This window comes from Brachycentrus maculatus, unplaced genomic scaffold (genome assembly GCF_059751285.1).
Source record: "Brachycentrus maculatus isolate JH-2025_06_01 unplaced genomic scaffold, ASM5975128v1 h1tg000442l, whole genome shotgun sequence".
Classification (NCBI taxonomy): Eukaryota; Metazoa; Arthropoda; class Insecta; order Trichoptera; family Brachycentridae; genus Brachycentrus; species Brachycentrus maculatus.
The window spans coordinates 358,653-384,379 of NW_028281190.1; the positions used below are offsets into that span (position 1 = coordinate 358,653).

The following is a 25,727-nucleotide window of genomic DNA, read 5'->3' on the forward strand; positions in this document are numbered from 1 at the left end:
CCGCTTCTGTTTCTTTTACAAACTATGCAGATTTCAGTTTCACAAAACTGAACCATCAAAATCAAATAAAATTGGAATTTTGTTTTCCAGTTCGTACCTAAAAAAAACCTCAATGGACTTTCGTTATTCGTACTAAATATATGACAGTTGTCTATTATCAAATGTCAAAATAAACACTATAGTCTATGTGTTTGATAACAATCACTGTGATAACAATATTTGCAGCACTAGAAGTTAAATATCGAATAAATTTATTAAAGAAATTCCTCAACAAACCTGTTAAATCTCAAAAAATGGATTCCTTGAATGTTTTGTCGGGTAATTGCACGATTTGCAAAAAATACAAATATGCATTGAAGATATTTGATCGAGATCATATTTGTAATGGAAAATTAATAAATTACGAAAGATTATTATCGGTTTGCTTCAGTATTCAGGTTTGTATTTCCTTGATTTATTATGTTCCCCTCGCCCATGGATATTTAATAAATAACCCTCATTTTGTTTATTTCTTTTAATATGAACAGAACGGTTATGCGTTTAGAGGTTAACTTTTATAAGAATATATATTTACAGATCAGGGGGGAAAATAAAGGAGTATTTTTAAAAATATGTGATTTTTGCGCCTATAGATTGAAGGATGCGTATGATTTTCGTAAAGAAGTAATCGCTGCCGGGAAAGTAGTCTTTAAGAAAGCTGTGGAAAATTGTAAGTTTTACATCATTTTTATTTACGTGGAACGGCGTTGTGGCACCTTTTTTTACGGATTTTTTTTTTTTAATTTTCATAATCAATTCGATGAATCAATGTTTGTGCTTACATAATTACAATCTATATTTATATACTTTATCAAAGTAATAAAGTATGGTATGGTAATGAATATATAAATGATATTTGAATAATTTTTTTTTAGTAAAAAGCTTAACATGAAGTGAGTTCCGGGACCTTTTTTGTTTATAACAGTGTTGCCATATGCCAAACCAAAAAATTTGAATCAAACAGTCTAGAAATCTGTATAAAATCTGTATAGAATCAATAACCCAAAATCTGTAAAAAATCAATTTTAGAACCAATAAATTATGGTAGTTTATTGAAAAACTTACGTAATTGCGTAATGTTCCATGACAAGACAAAATAGTACCCTACCCAATAATAAATAATGCACCCTAATATAAAACAAATTCTCACCTACTTTTTATCAAATGTAAATCATGCTCGAATCTATACATATTTCATTCTTTTGTTTATCATACACTATGTGCCATTCCAAAAATCTGTATAAAACTAAAAGTACTACCTAAGAGTAAAATCTGTCATCTGTAACGGCTGCTTAAAATCTGTATCAATACAGATAAATCTGTATATATGGTAACACTGGTTTAAAAAAAGCAATACAAATACATAAAACCTTTTATCTTAATTTTTTATTTAATCACTCTTCACTGAATGAGAAAGATTTTTAACAAAATACAGTACTTTGGTATAATGATTTAGACATACTCAAAATATTGTTTGTCCTTTTTTATTTTAGGTTCTACAACATCAAAGAGTACTCTTCCCAAAGGAAATCACAAAATTTACAGTGTTGAAAAAGAAATGAAAAACAACTGGGATCACAACAGAAAACATAAGAATTGTTTAAAAATACATGAAAATCCCTCTGTCAAGAGATCTGAATGTTTAAATTATAAATTAAAAAGTAATGATTTTACAAATGAGGGCGTCAGTGATGACTACTCGTTTGATGGTCAGACTGATGAAGAATCTTCAACTACTTCAGAACAGATGAGGATAGCGACCGGTTTTATAAGAGAAATAGATAATTTTCCAGGCCATCAATCTTTAAATGTTCCCGTTCTCAATAAATCTTGTAAATCCTGTCCGAAATGCGACGAAAAGATTGAAGACTTTTACACATTAGTTAAACACTATCAAAACCATTTTCAAGGCGACCTTTGCTACGTTTGCGGCAAGATGTGCACTTCCCGCTCGACTTACTCGGCACACATGGGCACTCACAGCGGCATTCAGTATATCTGCAACTATTGCGAGAAGGGGTTCAGCAAGAAAAGGGCGTTAGAGCTACACATCAGTGTCCGCCATTTGAAGATACTACCCTACTCTTGCTACGAATGTCCCAAACGATTTTCTTACGAACTCCAGAGAAAGAGGCATTTGTACGAAGCGCACAATATTAAAGTTGGCATCTGGCCGTGCGATATATGTAATAAAATCTATTTTTATAAGAATATCTTAAAAAATCATATAAAAATGGTGCATCAAAAAACTCACGACATTCCTTGCCCCAAATGTGATAAGTGGTTTGTGACCAAATCTAAGCTCAGTGCCCATTTACCCTTTCACACAGGTAACTTGTTTTTAAAAAAATATTTTTGTTTATCTTTCTTATTTTTCCATGTTCGCTCCCTGGGTGGAGCATATGGCCAACACGAATCGTCTCCAAGTCACTCTGTCACGTGCCATCTCCTTGTCTTCCTCCCAGGTCAGTCCGGCATCTCGAAGTTCCGCTGAGTATAGTCGGTGAATGGTCGTCAGTGGCCTTCCGAGGCGCCGAAATCCTCGGGGTCGGAAGAAGAGACATGAGGAGTTTTTGTTGATGATTAAGTTTAATTCTTTATATCTCCCTTATTTCTTTACAGATTTCAATAACTATGGTTATTGAAATCTGTAAAGACTATGACTATGGTCACCTATTGACTATGGTCACCTATTTATCTTATAATAAAAAATGTGATTATCCCTGCTTAAATTGTTGATTGCAGGTGTCGGAACTCGATGTCACATGTGTGCCAAGATATTCACGACACGTGCAGCTCTCTCTGAACATCTCAAGTTGCACAACAACATCAGGCAATTCAAGTGCACTATATGTGACAAGGCTTACGTCAAACAGTACAAACTAAAACGACACATTATCAATTCCCATAAAATAAACTTCACAAAATCACCCACCAACGAGTGAGGGAATAAAAATAACCAAACTTCGAGTAGATTAAAATAAAATCTTTGAAATCAATAAAGAGCTCAGTTATAAAATGACTTTTATTGTTAAATACTTGATGTATTATCAATGGAAATTATATTGAAATCAACGCATTTAATATGAATTTTCTTGATATTTTTATGTAAATAAAGGATATTATTTTTAGCATTTTTTATGAATAAAAATAATTCTGCTGCCCCTAATAGAAAAAAAACCTTATTGAATTGGAGTTACAAAAACCAATATTTTTTCCTTGTTCAAATAAAATTTGTCAAGTGGAAGGCAGTAAATACAGTAAAACCTTAATATAACAGACTTATTGGGGGGAGGGGGTGTCCGTTAAAGCGGAAAGTGAAAGGTTTCATGGAAATAGTTTTAAAATAAATATTATAAAAAAATGAACACTATATTTAGGTATCAAATAAACAATTCAAAATGCAAACAAAATTATATTGGCTGTCTACGGATTTTTCTTTGATATTGACAAGCCTTGCTTTCGGTAATCCTGCTTCGAAAAAGGAATCACATTTTGTTTGCACTTATAAATTTTATTTTATTTTTTACAATCAACTCTCTAAAATTACAAAAATGTGTATAATATAGTTGAACTTCGTTATCTGCCGAATAGTCAATAAATTTATTAGGTCATCGAGATGTGACCTAACGCTGATAACTTCATGGCCTCTGAAAATTGTTTTCATGCGGCGACACTTGACCATATGCTATTAACAGGATATTTAATTTCTTTTTACATTTGACTTGATTTTTTGTCCGTTATATCCGAAGTTCTTTAAATAAAGGTCTGTTATATCGAGGTATTACTGAACTACTTGAAGGCCAATTGAATTACACTTCATAAAACTTTCACAATTATAGCACTGGAAGAAGATATTTAATGAACCAAATAATAACTAACATCGCTCACTGCTTTCAAGAACGTCATATATAAAAAACTAGATTTTTCAGGAGATCGTTTTTAAAGTTAAAAATATAATTAAATGTATTAAAAATAAATTCAAGCCACTTATTGAACTTTTTAATGTGCAATAGATCTTTTTAGGTAAAACCTGAAGGTTTTTTCTACATTTGAAAAATATTTAGTATATTTAAAAAAATAATCAAACAATACCTTTTCTTCAAAATGCAAAAACACTTTCTGTACATTTTCTGGGCATTCCTAAAACATGGACATCTGAAAATTGACAATTTTTGATTTATGACGTTCTTGAAAGGAGTGAGCGATATATCAAAGATCTTGATTTTTCAGGAGATGGTTCTCAAGTTAAAAAATATATTAAAAATAAATTCAAGCCACTTATTGAACTTTTTACTGTGCAACAGATCTTTTTAGGTAAAACCTGAAGGTTTTTTTCTCCATTTGAAAAATCTTAAGTATATTTAAAAAAATAAGTAAACAATACCTTTTCTTCAAAATGCAAAAACACTTTCTGTCCTGCAGTGGGTAAATATTAAGTTGAAAGTATGCCACTTTTGCTGGGATATAGTACATTTTCTGGGCATTCCGAAAACATGCACAACTGATTGTTGACAATTTTTAATATAAGACGTTGTTGAAAGAAGTGAGCGATATGACAACTTTCCTTTCGACCCGCTATGTTTCATCGTTTCTTTTTTTTACCGAAAATTATAAGTTTATTTGGAAATACTCACTTATAATGGTCATCAAATAATAGTCCTTAATATTTGCAAAATACTATTTAATATTTAAGTCAATAAAATAATTAAAAAAATGTTTAAAGCTAATTTTTAATATAACATTTCATATTGAGAGTCTTGTCGCGTGTCTGCTATATCATTGTGAATTAGAAGATGTTTCTTAAGGCTTAATTTTTTCCCGAATTCCTTGGAGCAGTGTGGACATCTGTGTTTATTGGCACCTGAAAAGTAATCAGAATAAGTACATTCTATAATTATTATATAAAAATGTAAAAAGTGGGCTTAAAAGTAAATTGCCGAACCGAAGGCCAAAATATCGCAAGAGTTGAGTCCTACGTCTATTTGGGTCAAACTGATAAGGGATAATATGGAAGCCGAACTGAAAAGGCAAAAAGCTTTAGGATGGGCTGCATTTAGTAAATGATCCACCCGAAGAGGGAAACATTTGATGCATGTCTACTCCCAGCGATCACATATGGATTCGAGACATTCACCCTAATAAAACTAATCATATATAAACTCCGGTTAACACATAGAGCCATGGAGAGAAGGATACTTAACATATCCCTTAGGGGCGGAATAGCTAATGTTTGGATAAGGGAAAAAACCAAGGTGACAGATATGGCTCAAAGAATCGAAGAACAAAAGTGGAGCTGGGCAGGTCATGTGGCACGTATGTCTGAGGATAGACGGACGAAATGCGGTGCTTGACTGGAGGCCTAGAACAGGACGCAGAAGCGAGGGTAGGTCCCAGGCAAGATGGTCCGATGACATTGTAAAAAGCGGGCCTGCACTGGAAGAGAGTCGCGTCCAACAGAGAACTGTGGAAGTCCAAGAGGGAGGCCTTTGTTCAATACTGGATGGATACAAGAAGAAGGCTGAAGAAAGAGAGATAGATAATTATGATCACTTTACACACAATATGTTGAAGAATCAACATTTTAAATGAAAAAAACTTGTTTATTTACTACTTGAGTTTATTTTATGACTAGTTTCGGAAGCTAAGCTTCTATCTTCAGGTGTAAATGTTTTAGTTTACATTAAGACCTGAAGATAGAAGCTTAGCTTCCGAAACTAGTCGTCAAGAAACAAGTGTTTTTCATTTAAAATTTCATCATGTCTTCCCAACAAAGGGAATGCCAAAACAAGTAATTAAAAAAAGATCAACATTATATTTTTTACCTGTGTGTGCAGCTATGTGGTGATTCAAGTGAGACTTGTCTACAAATCCCTTCTCACAGTACGGACAGTGCAAGTCAAATTCTTTCACATGCTCCATTTTAATATGATTTCTCAATAACCGCTTATTGTAATAAATCCGCTGGCAAGTTTCGCAGGTCCAGCTCGGAACCTTGCCACCGTGGACCTCGGCCAAATGTTTATTCCTAATGGTCGCGTGGGAGAAGCGTTCCGGACATTCCGGGCAAACCGATCGCTTGATCTTCATGTGATACGTTTGGATGTGAATATTAAGCCCGTACTTTGTTTTATAAACCTTCTGGCAGTACTTGCATTGAATTTCTTTATCTCTGTGCGTGGTTTTCAGATGGGCATTCAGCGAATGAACGTTTGCGTAAATGATCCCACATAATTCGCACAAACAATTCAAGAAATGCTTTTGATAATGCTTTAAAAGCAGTTTGTAATCTTCGATTTCTTTGTTGCATTTTGGACACACCTTGCAAGATTCTTGCAGGGGGGGTAATAACACATTTTCGTAATGTTTTTTATTTCCAATTTCTTCCACGTAACCAGTTGCGATGTTCATTTGTTCCGAGGTCGTAGAAGACTCCTCATCACTTATGTAGTCGTGGAAACTTTCAAAGTTGGTTTCTGAATCGTTTTGGTAATAATTTCTTTCGGCTGGTTCACATTTCTCTACTTCTTTTGTGAGAGGTTCGCTATCTGCTGTTTCACCTAAATAATAAAGGCTTAATGGAATACATATTTTACTTGGCATTCTTAATCAGAGAAAAACTTTTTATTTACATCAGTCTCGGTGAAAAATTATGAAATAGAAAAAAAGTTGCAGAAGTTATGGATTACAATTTATGATTTTTCTTAAATTATTCCTCTTGAGTTCAAAATATTTTATTGTCTCGTATTTCCTTTTAAAGTGACCAATATTATTTTAGGTAAGTATCAAAGCTATAACGATGACAATTTATTTTATGAGATGAGTATTTATTTGTCCGCCCCCGTAGTATAATGGGCAGCACGCTCGGCTGCCGTTCTGGAGGTCCCGGGTTCGATTCCCAGGGGGGGGGTCAAATAAATAAAAGTGATTTTTTTCAATGTAATATTTATACCCTGGATTGGTACCTGAGGCGGAGGGCTGATCACCATTCCTTCATGTGTTGACGATCAAGATGACACTGCGTTTATATGATGCAGTGCCCTTTGCACCATTGGGTGCGGATAAGGGTTAGAAGAAGATTTATTTACAAAAAAATTGCTGTAAAGATTAAAATTACTTTACGAATCACATTTGATTATCCTGTCCTTGCCTTATACTATAATGCTCAAAGCACTCCGAGATAAGCAATTTCATGTCTTAGTGGATTTAAATAATAATTAAGTAAGAAAAGGATGATCATTAGATTTGTATAGTAATTTGACAGGTAAATGAACTTATAAATTGAAAGGGCGATCGTCCACTACCCGGAATTCGACCACCCGGCAGTCCGGTTTTGAAAAATAAAAGCACTACAGTTTGGCATGATCAAATTTACGCGCAACGTGTTCACGCACCGATCTGAAAAAAATATGGACAAAAGCACATGCCAATCCAAGCCAATCGTCGTTTTAAAACGCTAACTGACGTGCCGGACGGTAACATTCCGTGTGATTCCAGTAGTAGACAAACGCCCAAATAAGGTATAGGGACATGAATTTTCATAATATATTTTAAATCGCGACAAAATGAAAAACTCAATGACTTTGGGACGTCAGTCCAATCGGGACAATTTTTTAGTATTTGCACCACTATCAACTCAACTTTGCATGTGCAGATGCTAAATACTTTTAAAAGTAGAGAGAACTTACTGAAGTAGAGATGGTTTGGACATGTGGAACGTATGAGTGAGGAAAGAATGGTAAAACAAATTTACTATTCGAATGTAGTTGGAAAAAGAATCAGAGGAAGACCGAGGGAAACTTGGCACAATCAGGTATGCCAAATACTGCCGGTCAGGAGTCGAAATAATCGGCGGGTATGTACAAGGAAATGCATGAATGTGGAGGAGGCCGAAAATATTTGCAAATACAGGGTGGTGTGGCGTTCTATTCTCCCTGCCTACCCCTGCGGAGAAGAGGCTTGATGGTTAGTTAGTTTAGGAACTTACCATTTCTTAACGCTTTTATATAAATTAACCTTCCTGCAGATTCCACTTCTCTTTTAAAATAAAACGCATCCCTCAATCTACGGATGCAAAAATCGCATATTTTGACAGCAGCTGGCTCATTTTTTTCTTTAATCTAAAAAAAGTTGTTCGAGTTCTATATTCAAAATTTGAAAATATTTTTAATGCTAATAAATTAGCTTGTTTTTTAAATAGGTACATATTTATAACTCTACCTGTAAATTGAAGCACGCAAACAACATTTTTTTGTAGTTTTCTATTTTGCCATTGCAAGAGTAATTTTTATCCAATATTTTCAATTCATTTTTATAATTTTTGCAAATGGTGCAAACACCTGTTTTATATCTTGAATTGCTTCGAAAAGAACTCCTAAGAGATGTCTTCAAATTAAACATTTCAAAAATCTAGTTTATCGGTTAAAATTTAATTGTAAATAATACAAAAAAATATATTAACTATTTTACAAATCATAACATAAACATCCTACAAATCGTACAAAATGTCATTTTTTGACATTGACAGTAGTCGCTCCATAGAAATTATTTAACAAAGACAAAGCTGTGTTTGTGTTCTAAAACATCACGTGATCAGTTTTTTTTATGGCTGCTACAAACGGAGCGGAATGCATATGGCGGCTGTAATTTTTCTTTGTATTGCCTCCGGTCCATCACATTCATGTATGTGGTGATTTTCTGTTGACGTTCGTGTCATAAATGTGAAAGAACGGTGTAATATTACCCTATTAGTAGACCTCGTCATTCCAAAATTCATAAGTGTATTCAATCTTTTCTTTCTCTGGTCTCAATCCTGCGGATTGGTCTGCAGCAACAGATAACATCTCCTTTGCCATTCTAGTCTATTTTCCGAAACCCTCTTCAACTCTTCATACGTCGAGTTGCCCATGTCCTCATATAAGTCGCTCAGATATTCGCGGCGTGAGCGTCCTCTAGCGTTTATTCCCTAGTATATTGGTCTCCTCTTTTCCTATAACCCGAAGATGAATACTGCATCGAGACTCGATTCTTTTTACTGCAGGCGGCTTCGTTAAATACAAATTTACTATTGCCTAGATTCCGAGCCACTGCGGCATAGAAGGAAATGAGAAGGTGAATTCCCTGGCAGTTTAGGCTGTCCTTAATGGGGGCCCAGAATATGTGAATGAACTCAGCATCGATAACCTCCTCGTTATTGTAAAGAAAATACTTTTTCACTAATGGCAGGAATATTGGGATACCTCTGCCCAAATAAAGGGTATTTTTTAAAATTATATATCTTCTTTAGTACCTGAGAAACCCTGGTTCTCCCGAATAACTCTAAACAAGTTCGAGACAACATCTTTATGCAGAATGCGATTAAGCCACTGTTGTTACAGTGCTCATTTGTTTCGAATACATGTCCGGGATACTGCCGTGTGTGAATGTCGTCTTGAAGAGGACGATATAGATCACATGTTCTTTGGGTGCCCGTTGAATGACGGCTGCCCGCGGTTCCTTTCAGACCTCTTCAGCATAAACATCTCATTTCCCACTAACATCTTAACCTAATTAACCATCCTTAACAAACTTGTACATAAAATAATTTGTAAATATCTTAAAATTAACTGTATAAATTTGTAAAAAAAGGTGTATGATAACTCACTTAACAAATTTACATTAATAATAACACTAACCCCACTAACAGGAATACTAACACTTGAAGTCAAATGTAAAAAGTTTAAATAAAAAATAACTCGACACTGGCTAGAGCACTCAAGATGGGTGAAAAGCCATTAAAAAGAAGAAGAAGACGAATATAATCTTTGATGTCAATTGTCAATGTCATCTTACAATCCGGTACAATCTGCTTCCAAATGTGTGACTGTTCTTTGTTAAGTTTTTGTTTTACCGGCGTTCCACAACATTTCGGCACTGTGATCAGTCATTTCGTTTGTTTATTTACAATATCTTCGTCGATAATGGTGACTTGCTGCGTACCCGGATGCAGAAATAGGACCGGGGACGGGAGTAAAGTAACTTATCACATGTAATTAAATTTGTTTTATACTCTTGTCGTTTTGATTTTGCTTATATGTAAATTTTGTTATTGTTTTCTACCAGAACAGCGTTGTAACCCCTCAAAAGCGTTTTATTATCGAACAGTATTCACCATATTTAAGACCATATGTAAGACCGGGAAGAAGGCGCAAGAATACTGCGGCTCCACTTTCCCCCCTTCAGACTCAGCGGATTCACGACGTTTTTCTTTAATATATATTTTATTATCATTTCCATATCATAATCCATTCTGTATAAGCGTCCTTGAGGTAGTATTTTACGAAAATGGCGCTATATAAATCATCCAAAATTATAATTATTTATATCTATTGTCAATTGTATTATTTTTGACATTTCAACATAGATAAAGAAGAATATGAAAGTCTGGGCATTTACGGGGCTTACGACCGTCGTAGGCCGGTTTGAGTGATCACTTTACACACGTGTAATATTCACCAATTCTACCCATGATTGACAACCACACTCCTCAAATTCTTGCAACTTCTATGTATATTGTTGAAATTCTAAACATTGTGTATGAATTCACTAGAGACATCTAGGATGAGAGAAGCTTTTTACTAAGCAAAAACTCTTTTTGTGAAGTCCGAATCTTTGATTATATTCACATACTTTTTCGAGAAACACTAGAAAATATATTTTTCATTTTTAGCTTATAATTTGACCAGTTAATTTATTTACAGCATTTTGATAAGCACTCAAAATGTTGTAAAATTTAATAAATATTACCACAAAGTGACTGCTGAATCAATTAATGAAATTCTACAATTTAGATTTAGCTTCACATACAATTTTTAAAAATGATGCAGAATGCATCGAAATACGTATCACAATAGATTTCTAGAAATGGTTGTATTTACTATGTGAAATTTAAATTAAAAAGTATAAATTAACACGTTGAAATTTAGTTTTAATGTTTTTTAGCTTTCCAAGGGATGAAGAGATGCGGGAAAAATGGATTAAGGCAATCAACCGAGGAGATGACTGGTCTCCGTTACTTTCCACCAGGATTTGCTCCGTTCACTTTAGTCCGGGTGATATTGACAAAAGTTCGGCATACTCACGTCTGATGAAATCAGCAGTGCCTTTGAAAAAACTTACCCGAAAGGTAAAAAAATTGTATGAATTTCAAAAAAATTATTTTTTAATTTTGATTTAGGTTTACAAAACTTGTGTCCGACCCATCATGACGTATGGGATTGAAAGTAGAGCGGACACCGCTGCCACAAAAAACGCGCTTAGAGTGTCAGGAAATGAAGACTCTAAGAAGCATATCTGGCAAGAGTCTTCGAGATAGAATGAAAAATGCCAGGATCAGGGAAATATGCGAGATCGAAGATGTCATTAGGTGGGGAAGGCAACGAAGGAGACAATGGTATGCGCATACCATTGTCTCCTTCGTTGCCTTCCCCACCTAACAACATCTTCGATCTCGCATATTTCCCTGATCCTGGCATTTTTCATTCTATCTCGAAGACTCTTGCCAGATATGCTTCTTAGAGTCTTCATTTCGTGACACTCTAAGCGCGTTTTTTGTAGCAACGGTGTCCGCTCTACTTTCGATTCCATACGTCATGATGGGTCGGACAAAAGTTTTGTGGAGAAAGCATGCGCATGTGAGGAGAAAGGAACTGTCCAGACTCCCCCACATTGCACTATACGGCCAACCCCGGCATGGTAGACGATTCCCGGGCAGACACCGAAGAGATGGATCGATAGCTGAGAATCAACATCGCAGGAGGATAATCCCTCTTAAAAATAGGCCACAAGGCCTACACCAAGAAAAAGAAGAAGATATTTTTTATAAAATGTTAATAATATAGTGTAACCTCCAAAACAAGCCAAAAAAAAGAAAAAGCTTTCCCTTAACTAGCAAAATTTCGTATAATGAGTTACAGAGGATGGGCAAGTCCCTTTTACACGACATTCAAATGAGCAGGGACTTCCGCGCCAGCCAAAACAATAAATGTTTCACTTAACAAGTAAGATTCTGGAACAATTTATGCTCGTTTTAAGAGGTTCAACTGTATTAGTATTATGGTTTCTAGTTGAATACCACTTTAATTTATCAGAAGGGAAGCAAGATGAAAGCGGATTACTTTTAACACAAATTTATTTAGTTCTATCAAATTACAATCAAGAAAATACTTAAGGATAATCGCGTGACTCTAATATGAGAACAGTTGAAGTACATGTCGATCTGAGGAAGGGTGGCGACGAAGTGTCGCGGGCTCGCTCGTTCCGTTCTTTTCTGGTCTCGTGAAGGTAGCTCGCTACGTTGAGCTTGAGTTGCCATATTCGATGTACATTATATGTGTAGGCTGCCACAGTATATAACCACTCACCTAGATTTTTATGTCTACCGGTTTGGAGACGTACCCGTCTCTTTGTCAGGACAATCCCTACCACAGCATGCAAACAACACCATAGCACTATTCACACACTCATAACTACACAAAATGTCGATCACATGCGATTTTGGTCGACCCGTGAACCAATTTTTATTTGCCTTTTTAAACTGATATTTTGTTGAGAACCACTGTTTTTTTTACAATGTTAAAGCTTTGAATACAAAAACAATATCAAATACCATCTCCTTATCTATGCTCACTCTGTGGAGCATATGGAGTCCACAAACTTTGCTACTAACCACATCGCTTCACCGCAGGGGTAGACAGGGGGAATAGAACGCCACACCACTCTGTCTTTGCAAACAATCTTCGCCTATTCCATATCATACATTCCCGCTGATTATTCTGACTCCTGACCTGACCCTATGTTAATGTGTTCTATAAATTAATTTTAGTTGCCAAAGGATGACTACATGACTTCAGCTCCCTTGATTATGTCCACCTATTCACATATAACACACGCAATTACTAGAAATACAGACATTGAGGTAGGTACTTTTTTTTGTCAAATTTATTAGTATTTATAAAAATAATTTATTTATTTTTGTGCTTTGCGGCAACAAAACTGTATCAAAATATCAAAAATGTATTACATACTTTCCCTAATTTTTCTACAATATTTGTTTGAGGCAGACTTAGTTAACACGTTGACTGCCACGGCAATTTTCAGAATTCCGGTCTAAAAGCCAATTCTTTAAAAATATTATTTTACTTCTTGATTTTTAACACATTTAAAAAAATCATATTTCTGTTCATTTATTAGTAAACTTTCTATTTGTGTAAGCCAGCATTGATTTTTTAATCTCTTCCCATGCGCCATCTATCCATATTAGCACTGATATACTAGGAACTAGATGGTAGCTGCAGGAACATGGCAAGTAAACACGGTAGGAGATAACTCCTAGTCGGCTCCCTAGCAAAGAACGCAATCCTAGAGTTATCTCATAGTTGGCAGTCAACATGTTAAGCATTCTATATTTTCAGGTTACTAATATCACTGGACCACCAGAGTCCATACCGGTGAAGCACAAAGAAGCGTCAAAATATTTTGAGTTTTTACCGCTGCGTGAAATAAAATTAAGGGAACAGATAGCTGAATTAAAAGCAAAACTAGCGGAGTCTTATCAAAAAAATTACCGGGGGAAGCAGAAAATTCTTCGCTTGACGGCTACAAATGCAACTCTGAGAGAACTACTTCGAAGGAAAGGTATGAACGCTATCTTCTCCTTGCATCTACCCATGCGTAGAATCCAACTTCTCGCAAACGGTATTATAGGTCACATAGATAGATATACTTAGCACTGGTTTGACCCATTTCAAACAACAGTGTTTGATGTCCCTGAATTTGAGAGACATATGAATGTAATGTTCTTGCGATGGCTTTGAGTGTCTTGTTTTTATAATTAAAATATAACTTTGTTTTAAAATCACTATAAATATTTTATTGCAACTTAATTATGTATAATGTCTACCGGATTCGAAGCAAACCGATATTCAATATAATTAAGTTATAATAAAATATTTATAGTGATTTTAAAATAAAGTTTCATTTTAATTAAAAAATGGAAAATCACAAAGTGCTTCAAATATCAATTATAGTCCTTTTTTCTTCTTCTTTTTCCTACACTTGTTTGTATTAATAGTGTTATGCTATGTTTATTATTTTCATTGTGTCATGTACTTACGTTCCACTATATTGCTGTAGTATATTATATTCTATATGTAAAGGCCTTACAGGCGTATGCACCAATAAATAAATAAAAATACTGCACCGGGCCTGGGATTTCATACAGAATTTGATGTATTTAACTTACTTACTTACTGAAGTAACATCAAGAATGTGACGGGCCTGCACTGGAAGAGAGTCGCGTCCAACAGAGAACTGTGCAAGTCCAAGAGGGAGGGCTTTGTTCAATACTGGATACAAGAAATAGGCTGCCTCTTCTTGCGTCTAGTATTGAACAAAGGCCTGCCTCTTGGACTTCCATAGTTCTCTGTTGGACTCGACTCTCTTTTTAGTGTAGGCCCGCCACCTTCTTAATGTCATCATACTTTTACTTCCATTTAGTCAAAACAAATATTCTGTAATAAATTATAAATAAAATACTGGTTTTTAACCACTTAAGTATTATATTTTAATGACTAGTTTAGGAAGCTTCCTATATTTCTTACTTCTTAAATTTCAAGTGTGAATGTTTTTTACAGATAAAAATATGCCAAAAAAACCTAGAAACAATTCGAAACAGTGGAAATACAAACTAAATTCTAAGCCTGAGAATAATTCTACAATTGTAATGGAGAAAATTGCAAATAATTGGGACGAACTTAACACGTGAATGAAGACATATTATGGAAATGCAGCAGTGTTTTCAAATTTTAGTTCAACAGCTTGAAGGTCATCGCAATGTGTAATGGCCCATTTTATGAGTTGAAACATTGACATTTGTATAAAAAATCTTCTCTTCTCCGTCTTACTCATTACTAAGGGTTGTAACCCTTGTTGAAGCAATGACTCTTCTCCAGTTATCCGTTGACTGCGCTGCACGTAGCGCTCCAACCACCGAGATGCCTGCTGCTGTCCGTCTTACTCATTACTAAGGGTTGTAACCCTTGTTGAAGCAATGACTCTTCTCCAGTTATCCGTTGACTGCGCTGCACGTAGCGCTCCAACCACCGAGATGCCTGCTGCTGTCTTAACTTGATCGGTCCATCGTGTGGGGGATCTTTCTCTCCCTCTCTTCCCCTCCAGGCTACCAATCACAACCAGTCGTTCCAAACTATCCTCATTGCCATCCACAACATGTCCAAAGAACTGAAGAATCCGTCGTGTACAGACATTGGTCAGAGCCAAGCCATCCGAGTGCAACTCCTGACGAATGGACTCGTTGGTGCGTCTATCTGTCCGTAGAATTCGGAGCATGCGCCTCCAACACCACATTTCAAATGCGTCAATTTTTCTTCTCTCTGCCGCTTTAATGGTCCATGTTTCAGCAGAATAGAGAACAATGACGTAGACCAAACTCCTGACAAGCTTTATCTTGGTGTCGTTACTCACACACCGGTATAACAAATAATCGACCTTATATTTCGGAAATCAACAGGTTAAAAATATTGTACTTATCTAAGCTTGAAAATGATCCTACATTTATTGTAAAGAAATTTGAAAATTATTAGAATATGAATGTTTAATGTTGGTGTTGTAAGTCAAATGAATTAGTTGGGCAATCAGCCAATATATGTTGTAAGAAAAAAAAACAAAAATAAATATTGTCTTAGCTCAAGCACTCATTTTGACGCAGGGACAGTTACCGTATTCTTTCGAGTTACCCATTCTATGTGTATTCGGAAGAAGAAGAAAAAAAAAGTGAAATAAATGTGACAAAAATTTACCATGGTTTTTTTTCTTTAAATTGTTTTATGTAATGTTTTTTTCCAGTTCCATGCCTTTAGCGCGTTTATGCGCTCTCCAATGCCTTGATTGTCAGGTTAGCCATACAAAATTTGCACATAAATCGCTCACTCCTTTCAACAACGTCATATCGTTCACTCCTTTCAAGAACGTCATAAATAAAAAATCGTCAATTTTCAGTTGTGCATGTTTTCGGAATGCCCAGAAAATGTACTATATCCCAGCAAAAAGGCATATTTTTAACTTAATATTTACCCGCTATAGGGCAGACAGTGTTATTTTTGCATTTTGGAGAAAAGGTATTGTTTAATTATTTTTTTTAATAAAATAAATATTTTTCAAATGAAGAAAAACCGTCAGGTTTTACTTAAAAAGATCTGTTGCACAGTAAAAAGTTCAGTAAGTGGCTTGGTATTTATTTTTAATACATTGTATTATATTTTTAAACTTTAAAAACGTTCTGAAAAAGTTTTTTGATTTATGACGTTCTTGAAAGGAGTGAGCGATATGTAAATATCAAAAATCGACAATTTTCAGTTGTGCATATTTTGGGAATGCTCAGAAAATGTACTATATCCCAGCAAAAGTGGCATATTTTTAACTTAATATTTACGCGGTACAGGGCAGAAAGTGTTGTTTTTGCATTTTGAAGAAAAGGTATTATTTTATTATTTTTTTTAATATACTAAATATTTTTCAAATGGAGAAAAAACATTCAGGTATTACTTAAAAAGATCTGTGATATGACGTTGTTGAAAGGAGTGAGCGAAATGTACTCATCTTTTATATTTATAATAATAATAATAAAACCCTTATCGGCACCCCAATGGTGCATAGGGCACTGCTTCATATGAACACAGTGTTATCTTGATCGTTTACACACGAAGGAAAGGTGATCAACCCTCCGCTTCAGGTACCAGTCCAGGGTAGTGTTGAATAAATATTACAGTGAAAAAATCACAAATATTTATTTGAACCCCCCTGGGAATCGAACCCGGGACCTCCAGAATGGTAGCCGAGCGTGCTGACCATTACACTACGGAGGCAGACAAAATATTATATTTACATATACATATTTGATATTTACATATACATATTTGATTTGTCATTATTTTTCAAATGTCTTCCTCATTGTTAGATTTTCAATTTTATTGTGATTTGATTGTTTTATTTTTTCGTTTATTCTTAATAAATCAAGAATTCAACTCGTTGGTTGCCAGATATTACATATCTTGGTACATGACGGAGTGTCCGTATTGCCGGAGGCGAGATATCTCGGGAGCAATAAAAACATGCGTTTGTGACTCAGTATAACAACTTGTGTGACAATATATATTTGATACTGGTTCAACTTAAAGAATAAAACTCTAATAACCAATATTTGGTAAGTATATAATATTTTTAGGGGGTCAAATAAATATTAGTGATTTTTTCACTTTAATATTTATTCAATATAACCGTGGACTGGTACCTGAAGCGGAGGGCTGATCACCTTTCCTTCATGTGTTAATGATCAAGATAACACTGCGTTTATATGATGCAGTGCCCTATGCACCATAGGGTGCGGATAAGGGGTTTGATATAATATTTGATATTTATCCAGGATATAATATTTGGTAAGTATATTATAATTGGTCCGCCTCTGTGGTGTAATGGTTAGCATGTTTAGCTACTGTGCTGGAGATCCAGGGTTCGATTCCAAGGGGGGGGGGTGAAAATAAATATTAGTGATTTCACACTCTGATATTTATTTAATATTTCCCTGGAATGGTCCCTGAAGCACACCTTGCCTTCATGTATGTAATAATCAAGATAACACTGCATTAATACTAAGTAGTGCCCTATGCACCATTGAGTGTGGGTAAGGGTTAGAAGAATAAGAAGAAAATATAATGTAATAACGTAACAATTAAAAAAAAAAATTGACACCTTTAATTTTTACAAAAAATATTCGACCTGGTGAACACTGTGGCGTAATTTATTTGCGGCTATGAAAAGGTTAAATGGCCTGCATTTAAATACGAATCTTCTCCTCCGTCTTATTCCTCATTGCTGAGGGTTGTGACCCTTGTGGAAGCAATGACTCTTCTCCAGTTATCCCTTGATTGCGCTGCACGTAGCGCCCAACCACCGAGGTGCCTGCTGCTGCCTTAACTTGATCGGTCCATCGTATGGGGATCTTCCTCCCCCTCTTGTCCATCCAGGCTACCGATAACAACCAGTCGATCTAGGCTATCCTCGTTGCCACGTGCAACGTGTTCAAAGAACTGGAGATTCCGTCTTGTACAGACATTGGCCTGAGTCAAGCCATCCAGTTGTAATAGGACGCGTGCTACGTGCACGCGTCCTATTACAACTGTGATTAGCGTACGCGTGCACTTGTTGACGCCCAATTAAATAAGGACACTAACACCCTTTTGTCAGGAGGCAGGTTGGACTGAAGCGAGTATTAATTAAGAACACGGTATCGACTATTTATATATATATGTTTATTTACAAAACAAACAATACGGCAGTCAATACTCATGTGTTTCCAAACACCTCTGTAAAGTGATTGTGTCGCACAAACAGCGTCTGTCCAACACACCGCTAGACTGTGTATAGGTGTGACTTCTCCGCTCCGTCGCTCTCAGGATTGTAAATCCCGAAAGTTATGAGCTGTAGGTCCGTGTAGTCGATTCGTAGTCCAGTGGGTGTAGCGATGGTCAAGTCCCAGAAGATTCCGAAGTCGAGGTAGTGGCGAAGGGTCGGTGAAGATCAAAGTGAAACGAAGAACTCGGTGTGAGTGGAATCATTTATTCATACAATGGCACAGATATTTATTTCCTCATAACCAGCGCGGTCCGTCGAAATCGATCGAGCGACGGAAATCTTCTCCCCCCACCCTAACCTGCGCCAGGCCGGCCGCACCGCAACGTAAATAACACGTAAATACGACGTAAAGACGCCGCGCGCGCCGCGCCTAGCGCATTCGGGATTCGGTGGTCATGGCGAGAGGTTCTCGCCCAATTTCCCCGCCCACAACGTGAATAAGGTCATACGCACCACGTATAAGACGCCGCGCGCGCTGCGCCTAGCGCATTCTTTATTCGATTGCCGTTGCGAGAGGTTGTCGGTGCGCTTGATCGATTTCCCTATGACATGTTTACATATATTTAATCCATAAATACGGTCCATTTTAGGGCTGTGTGCTCAGCTGGTCTGTTACAGTGATCTTACACCCGACTCTCATGAAATACGAATTTAGACTATTCAACAAACCTCTTGCTTAGGGTAAAGAATCCTAAAATGTTGTATTGATTTATGGCCATGGGACGCATCTCGCACCAAAGCCGGACAACATTTTGGAAGCAAATGACAAGTCCCTCAACTTTCTAGGTAGGACTGTAAAAAGTGCGAATGACAAATGGCTGGGCCATTACACAGTGTAGTTCCTGGTGAATGGACTCGTTGATATGTATAGCTGTCCATGGAATTTGGAACACCACATTTCGAAAGCGTCAATTTTTCTTCTTTCTGCTGCTTTTAAATATGCATAGAGTACTGCAATGATTCAGTATCATAAAGATCATAATTTTTACAGGGGACTTGATATCTCACAAGAAATAGTATGAGAAGATAGATCTTTTCTGGAAAATTCCGACGGATTTAATTTATTATTTGACTCTTCAGGGTCCAGTGAATCTTTTTTCTTAGGCCTGTACTTTCTCCTCGGCTTGAGGATACCATCTTTATTTGACGAGACACCGTGGACATTGTTCTCGTGATCATCTCTGTGCTGCTTTCTGCTAAATTTAGTGCCGCAAACTCTGCACTCGAAGTTCTTTTCCCCTGTATGCGTCAGCATATGGAACACCAGGTTACTGCAAGCAATTCAATATAATAATGTTATTTATTTATCTACTTATTAAACTATTTTCGAAATGATGGAAACTTCATTTTGGAAAAATGATAATGGAAGGTATGAAGTATTAAAATTTGAATAATTGATTTGAAAAACTTTGATTTCACAACTTGTTTGAAATACACATCGCTCACTCCTTTCATCAACGTCATATATCAAAAAACTTGATTTTTCAGGAGATCGTTTTTAAAGTTTAAGAATATAATGAAATGTATTAAAAATAAATATCAAGCCACTTATCGAACTTTTTACTGTGCAACAGATCTTTTTAGGTAAAACCTGAATGTTTCTTCTGCATTTCAAAAATATTTAGTACATTTAACAAAGTAATTAAACAAAACCTTTTCTTCAAAATGCAAAAACAACACTTTTTGGCCTGATGCGGGTAAATATTAAGTTAAAAATATGCCGCTTTTGCTGGGATATAGTACATTTTCTGGGCATTCCGAAAACATGCACGACTGAAAATGAATGATTTTTGATATATGACGTTGTTGAAAGGAGTGAGCGATATCTGAAATAAACATTTAAAATAAATAATGAAATAAATCTCATTTTGATTTACTGGTATACTCTACTTCTCGATTAGATCTTTATTTTAGTGGCTGGATTTGGTGATAAAAATATGATATGCTAAATTCAAAGTGCAGTGGTTAGTCCTTTTGGCTACCGTGGTGAATGTCTTGGGCTCAATTCTCATGGGGTCAAAATTAATACCGATGTATATATTTTGTATTATATATTATTACGGGGCTCGGGTATCGATAATAATAACTCGTAATTAGGATGCAATCGGTTTATTCAACAGGTCCCTATGACAGTACAAGGATAAGCGTGTGCAGTCTCCTTTGTATCAATCTTATAAGGGTTATAACATAATTTATTATTAGATTAAAACCAATATTTTTAGCTTTTCCACTTTTTTATTTGACCAGCGACCAGGTTTCGTCGTTGCCGACATCATCACGACGAAACCCGGTCGCTGGTCAAATAAAAAAGTGGAAAAGCTAAAAATATTGGTTTTAATCTAATAATAAATTAAAAATGCAATTCCATCACGAAGTGTCAGTGGATAATATAAATCTATTAAAAAGGTTATAACATAAATGTTCCCCGCTTACACCCTTGCTGCCTTGCCCCTAGCGGGCGCTTGGGGTCATAGTTCAAGTTGTTAGAATTATTGCGCCGTAACAATATTTTGTATATTTAATACTCTATGTACAGTCTGTTCGCACTTATTTTACCTCTAGTTTTTTTTTAAAATTATTTATTTGGCAGTATAAATAATTAAAAAAAAAAAAAAAAACTAGAGGTAAAATAACTGTGAACAGACTGTATTTATGGAGACTTAATCAAAGTATTTGTTATTGATTTAAAGTGTTTTATAAATCCAAACCTGGCATAAAGAAAAGATTTCTTGCACAATTTACAGGGATAGTCTCTGATGCTCTTGTGCCGCCTCTCGTGGTTGTATTTGGTGTGATACGAATAATATGCCTTGTCGCAAAATGAGCACTTGTAAATCTTCTCTTTTGTATGTTGACATCTGAAAAAGAATTTCTAATTTTTATTATTATTTTATAAACACAATTAAATTAACACTTAAAAGCTTCTTTTACACACTGTTGGTAGAGAGCGGGAGACCCTTACAAACGTTATTTTTGCTTACTTTTGGTAGAGCTTGAGACGCCATAAAACATTGTACAGACCGGAATTGGATTTGCGGTTACTTGTGATCAGTACATGACCCTAATTAGTATACATATTAGGGGTCGGGATTGATGTAATAACAGCCCGACAACAATGTGTTAGTAAAATAAAAGAATTATCTGTAAATAACTACTGCGTAAAAAATAAAACATTTATTTCTTAATATGTATATATTATTCTGAATATAATTCTCAACTCATACATTCCAAATAAAGCTCAGTTATTGTAACAAAAAAACCTTAGATTATACGGAAAATTTATTTAATTGTGAACCCTCCCTTCCCGGTGTTGTGTACCTTGTACACATTGCTTCTAATAACCATAATATCTATATAAATATAATAAATACAAGGCTAAGATTTTAGGTATTCCTCCATAACATATTTACGCATTGATTTAAAAAATAATATTAATAACAATCAGAAGTTATTGGGTACATCGAAAGTATTTTGTGAATATCGGAAACAAATTCACAAATAAACAGTGCGTGAAGAGTGTGTGGGAAGTGCGGCACTGTATTCGCATCTCACTCTTGCATACTTGCACTGTGCAAGCGCGAGGAGCTCAAAGCTAAATATTCTCAGTCGTGTTTTTTCCTCTGGCTAGCGGCAGTCGGCACTGTCGGCAGTAGCTCTTGGGCTTTCAACTAGAGCGCACCTATACTTGTTCCATGAGCGTTGCCAGATGGTTTTTTAAAGTTTTCACCAAAAAAATGTAAATTATTATTTTTTTTAAATTAATTAAAGGGATTAGCTATGAATGTCCGTATTTTTCCGATTTAAAATTGGTAATTTTTTATTGTGTAGTGACTACCCAACACCGGAACGCGTGTTTTTATTTAAGCACTGTAAGGGAAAGGTTGACTTAATATCTGAGCACTTGAATAATTAAAATATTAATAAAACGTGACAAGATATTTACCGAATGTGTACCATGAGTTGCTGTTTGGTTCTAACACTGTGGGAACAGTAGTGACAAATGAATGCCTTCTCTTTTGTATGCGTTGTCCTGTCAACATATTTGAAATTAATGAAAAAAAAGATTACCTGATTTTAATTTACAATTAGTATTTATTAATATAATTAAAATGTAACATTGTTTTAAAATCACTAAAAATATTTTATTATAACTTAATTATAATGTCTACCGGTTTCGAAGCTAATCGTTCTTTATCAAGACTGATAAATACTAAAACATCTACTTTACAATAATAAACTATCTACTTTACAATATTCAAAATATTTAGACAGTTAGGCAAAGGAGCTTGGGTACATCTCAAGTGGCTTTATTTTTTTGTATTGATAGTACTGATTTGTATTGATTGTATTGAAAATCACAAAGTTAGTGCTTCAAATATAAATAAAAGCATTTATTAACTTTATTTACATATTAAGTTATTTACAAATTTGACAAGCTAACAGTTTCTTCAAGTTCCAAAATTTTTAGTAGTATTTTTATAAATTTTTACACATAAGATCTTTTCAATTGAGGCATACAAATACCTCACATATAAACCAGAGAATGATAGGTCGTAAGCTCTGTAAATGATCCATATTCTTCGTCATCTATGTTCAATTCAATTCAATTTATTTAATAAAAAAATAATATATACATAAAAAAAAAAAACTAACTAACTAACTAACCATCACGCCGCTTCCCCGCAGGGGTGACAGAGAGAATAGAGCGCCACACCACTCTGTCCTTGCAAACATTCTTCGCCTCTTCCACGTTCATGCATCTCCTCACACATACCCGCCGATTGTTACGACTCCTAACCTGACCACTTTCTAGTATTTGGCATACCTGATCGTGCCATGTTTTTCTCGGTCTTCCTCTGCTTCTTTTCCCACTAACATTTGCCTCATAATATATACATAACAAACAATATTCAAGGCGTATATATTATTTTCAATTTTCAATTTCAATTTATTCAATAATTAATATATACATTACAAACAAACATTTAAGGCGTATACATTAAAAAAACAAATTAGAAATTACTCAAGAAGACTCTTGTTAAATGTGTAGAAGAATCTCGCTTCGGAAAACTCCTTCGGACACATGGAACAGATCAATATCCAATGTGATATTGTTCAACATAGCGGTAGCTCTTCCTACAGGCATAACCATCGGCAGGTTGGTCCTGTGTATAGGAATGTGAAACAATCTATGCCGACGCTGTCTTAGGTAACTATCGGGAACATACAGACCAATGCTCTGGATAATTTCAGGATTATCGATCATACCGCGCAACAATCGTTGAAATATCAAATAAAAATTCTTGGTAAATAGTTTTTAATGCCTTATTTTCTTTAGTAAATCAAGAAGTGAATTGTAATGTTATTGGGAGATTATCGAGATATTTATCCACTTCAATTAATAACTAAATAATCAAATTAAATTACATGTGATATTTGAGCATGCTGGAGATAGCGTATGCCTTGCCACACTCTGTGATGGGACAAATGTATGGCAGCCGGTTATCGTGTTGCCGCATGTGTAAAGTAAGACTGTATGGCTTGAGAAACACAGCGGCGCAGCGGTCACACTGGACCGGATTCCTCATGCTGTGTAATCGCTGGTTATGTGTCTTCTCATTTTTGAAACCTGAAGCCAAACACAAGTTTGAACAGAGTAATAAAGTAAACCAGGTATTGTTGACATAGCATCATCTCAATTTCATTATAGCTTTTATTTTGTTCTGGTTATTTTTTTGAATTCCTGTACACCATGTTTAGAAAAATTTTCTTAATGTTGATTGAATGAGTGAAGAAAGAATAGTAAAATATTATAAAATAAAATTAGAACTTAGTTTTTAGCCACTGTTATTTTTGATTCTTCAGAGGTTTAGGGTTTAACTCCTATGTGGCTCAAAATAAATGTATGACTATCCTGTGTTATATTTATTTTATGTATTAATTTTTAAATTAAACACAGATTTTTTTTGAGTCTCCAAAGTTGTATTTTATAAAAAAAAACAGTTACAGTAAACTAGGCGAAACAATTGTCTCGATATGAATTTTTATGTGTTTTTTTATAAAACACAACTTAGTAGACTCAAAAATTCTGTGTGTGATTTAAAAATTAATACATAACTTAAAAAAAGGAGTACTACAAAACGCCAAATCAATAAATAAAAAGTTTTATTTATTTATTATCACCCTGGACTGGTACCTGACGCAGAGAACTGATCACCTTGCTTCCATGTAATTCATGTAGTAAGATAACACTATGTTGATCAACACAGTGCCTTATGCTTCATTGAGTAAGATTAGGAAGATAAAAAAGTGTCTGAAAAAAAAAAGTACTGAAAAAAAAGAGTACTGTAAGTGAAAAAGTCCCTACTTACTTTTCTGACAAGGAACACAAAAATATAAGGGTTTAATTTGCTCTTCCCTTTCAGAAACCGTTTTCATTTTGATATTTTTTAAATGATTTTTGCAATCGGCATCCTCGTATTTTAAAGTTTTATTAGTGTCAATTCTTTCTGTGTCATCATCATAATCCTGAAATTCGATGCAACTTTCCAAAAACTCTTTTCTAATTTCATTGTCTATTGTCGAAATTTGCTTTTCTTCTAAATTTGAAATATATTCCGATATTTTGAAATAGGAATCCTCACATTGTTTTTTGAATCTGTAAGCCGATTTGAGTTTCAAAATGCATTTTTTGCAAATGTTTTGTGGAAATTGGTTGACATCATTAATCTGGAAAGAATATTATTTTTACTGTACATAATATATTTATTTCAATCAATAATTTATGAAATTATGGATAATATTACAACCCTCACAATTTTTTCAGAACAATAAGACAGCATTTCAGCGCAGGAGATTTGTTCTTTTTTAATAACACACTTCGTTTCTTTTAACGATTTGAGATCACCTTTTTGAAGACAAATTCTACAAATCAAATCTAATTGCATTTTGTTTAAATTAACGAATAGATGTAGACAAGGACATTCATTGCGATTGTGCAATTTAATATTCTTGTTTAATTTAAACTTTAATTAATGTAACTAATAATTTTAATCACTGTTTTGTTTATATTTTTGTAAATGTTGACAATAATATTACTTGTTTTGACATTTGACAGCAATTTGACACTTCTTTGTGAAATTGATTTAGGCTCTCATCAAACGCGTGTTTTCCGCCGACGTATTTGGCTGTCGTTTGTATGGCATTCATGTTTTCAGAAT

At 34.9% G+C, this 25,727-nt stretch overlaps 4 protein-coding genes across 7 annotated transcripts; 2 read left to right on the plus strand and 2 right to left on the minus strand.

Moving 5' to 3' along the window:
- The first annotated feature begins 66 nt into the window (after positions 1-66).
- LOC148302527 (uncharacterized) lies at positions 67-3,058 on the plus strand. The gene is made up of 4 exons (XM_088271483.1): positions 67-437; positions 577-709; positions 1,533-2,369; positions 2,785-3,058. Exons 1-4 carry the CDS (start codon positions 186-188, stop codon positions 2,982-2,984), a joined length of 1,422 nt encoding a protein of 473 aa, XP_088127609.1. The 5' UTR covers positions 67-185; the 3' UTR covers positions 2,985-3,058.
- Positions 3,059-4,706: 1,648 nt separating this feature from the next.
- LOC148302528 (uncharacterized) lies at positions 4,707-8,592 on the minus strand. Its single transcript, XM_088271491.1, has 4 exons — positions 8,260-8,592; positions 8,027-8,159; positions 5,865-6,599; positions 4,707-4,903 (listed from the first exon to the last, which is right to left on the minus strand). The coding sequence occupies exons 1-4, from the start codon at positions 8,437-8,439 to the stop codon at positions 4,773-4,775; spliced, it is 1,179 nt and encodes a 392-aa protein (XP_088127617.1). The 5' UTR covers positions 8,440-8,592; the 3' UTR covers positions 4,707-4,772.
- A 1,143-nt stretch (positions 8,593-9,735) lies between these two features.
- Positions 9,736-14,974, plus strand: LOC148302529 (THAP domain-containing protein 2-like). The gene is made up of 5 exons (XM_088271503.1): positions 9,736-10,066; positions 11,020-11,203; positions 12,902-12,994; positions 13,491-13,713; positions 14,712-14,974. The coding sequence occupies exons 1-5, from the start codon at positions 9,846-9,848 to the stop codon at positions 14,840-14,842; spliced, it is 852 nt and encodes a 283-aa protein (XP_088127629.1). The 5' UTR covers positions 9,736-9,845; the 3' UTR covers positions 14,843-14,974.
- A 2,860-nt stretch (positions 14,975-17,834) lies between these two features.
- Positions 17,835-25,643, minus strand: LOC148302530 (uncharacterized). 4 transcript variants are annotated; one of them, XR_015838635.1, is made up of 7 exons: positions 25,323-25,643; positions 24,879-25,236; positions 23,935-24,136; positions 22,451-22,537; positions 21,216-21,365; positions 18,964-19,778; positions 17,835-18,528 (listed from the first exon to the last, which is right to left on the minus strand). XR_015838635.1 is itself a non-coding variant. In XM_088271521.1 (6 exons), the coding sequence occupies exons 3-6, from the start codon at positions 24,093-24,095 to the stop codon at positions 19,493-19,495; spliced, it is 684 nt and encodes a 227-aa protein (XP_088127647.1). In that variant the 5' UTR covers positions 24,096-24,136; positions 24,704-24,820; positions 25,152-25,200; the 3' UTR covers positions 19,353-19,492. The 4 variants fall into 4 exon arrangements, 2 of the variants coding, with proteins under 2 accessions (XP_088127647.1, XP_088127648.1); XR_015838634.1 differs by having other exon boundaries at positions 25,152-25,236; positions 25,323-25,633; XM_088271521.1 differs by lacking the exons at positions 17,835-18,528; positions 25,323-25,643 and adding an exon at positions 24,704-24,820 and having other exon boundaries at positions 19,353-19,778; positions 25,152-25,200.
- Between the last annotated feature and the right edge of the window lie 84 nt (positions 25,644-25,727).

What these genes read in the sequence shown, in the direction of transcription:
- LOC148302527 (XM_088271483.1), top strand. Translation starts at nt 186, where the DNA reads ATGTGTTTGATAACAATCACTGTGATAACAATATTTGCAGCACTAGAA. An exon ending in CGGTTTGCTTCAGTATTCAG is followed by an intron (nt 438 to 576) that starts GTTTGTATTTCC and finishes ATATATTTACAG; the next exon opens with ATCAGGGGGGAAAATAAAGG. An exon ending in TAAGAAAGCTGTGGAAAATT is followed by an intron (nt 710 to 1,532) that starts GTAAGTTTTACA and finishes TTTTTATTTTAG; the next exon opens with GTTCTACAACATCAAAGAGT.
- LOC148302528 (XM_088271491.1), bottom strand. Translation starts at nt 8,439, where the DNA reads ATGTTTAATTTGAAGACATCTCTTAGGAGTTCTTTTCGAAGCAATTCA. An exon ending in TTGCGTGCTTCAATTTACAG is followed by an intron (nt 8,160 to 8,259) that starts GTAGAGTTATAA and finishes AACTTTTTTTAG; the next exon opens with ATTAAAGAAAAAAATGAGCC. An exon ending in CCACATAGCTGCACACACAG is followed by an intron (nt 4,904 to 5,864) that starts GTAAAAAATATA and finishes ATTACTTTTCAG; the next exon opens with GTGCCAATAAACACAGATGT.
- LOC148302529 (XM_088271503.1), top strand. Translation starts at nt 9,846, where the DNA reads ATGTCAATTGTCAATGTCATCTTACAATCCGGTACAATCTGCTTCCAA. An exon ending in AGTAAAGTAACTTATCACAT is followed by an intron (nt 10,067 to 11,019) that starts GTAATTAAATTT and finishes AATGTTTTTTAG; the next exon opens with CTTTCCAAGGGATGAAGAGA. An exon ending in CTAGAAATACAGACATTGAG is followed by an intron (nt 12,995 to 13,490) that starts GTAGGTACTTTT and finishes CTATATTTTCAG; the next exon opens with GTTACTAATATCACTGGACC.
- LOC148302530 (XM_088271521.1), bottom strand. Translation starts at nt 24,095, where the DNA reads ATGAGGAATCCGGTCCAGTGTGACCGCTGCGCCGCTGTGTTTCTCAAG. An exon ending in AGCATGCTCAAATATCACAT is followed by an intron (nt 22,538 to 23,934) that starts GTAATTTAATTT and finishes ATATGTTGACAG; the next exon opens with GACAACGCATACAAAAGAGA. An exon ending in CAACTCATGGTACACATTCG is followed by an intron (nt 21,366 to 22,450) that starts GTAAATATCTTG and finishes ATTCTTTTTCAG; the next exon opens with ATGTCAACATACAAAAGAGA.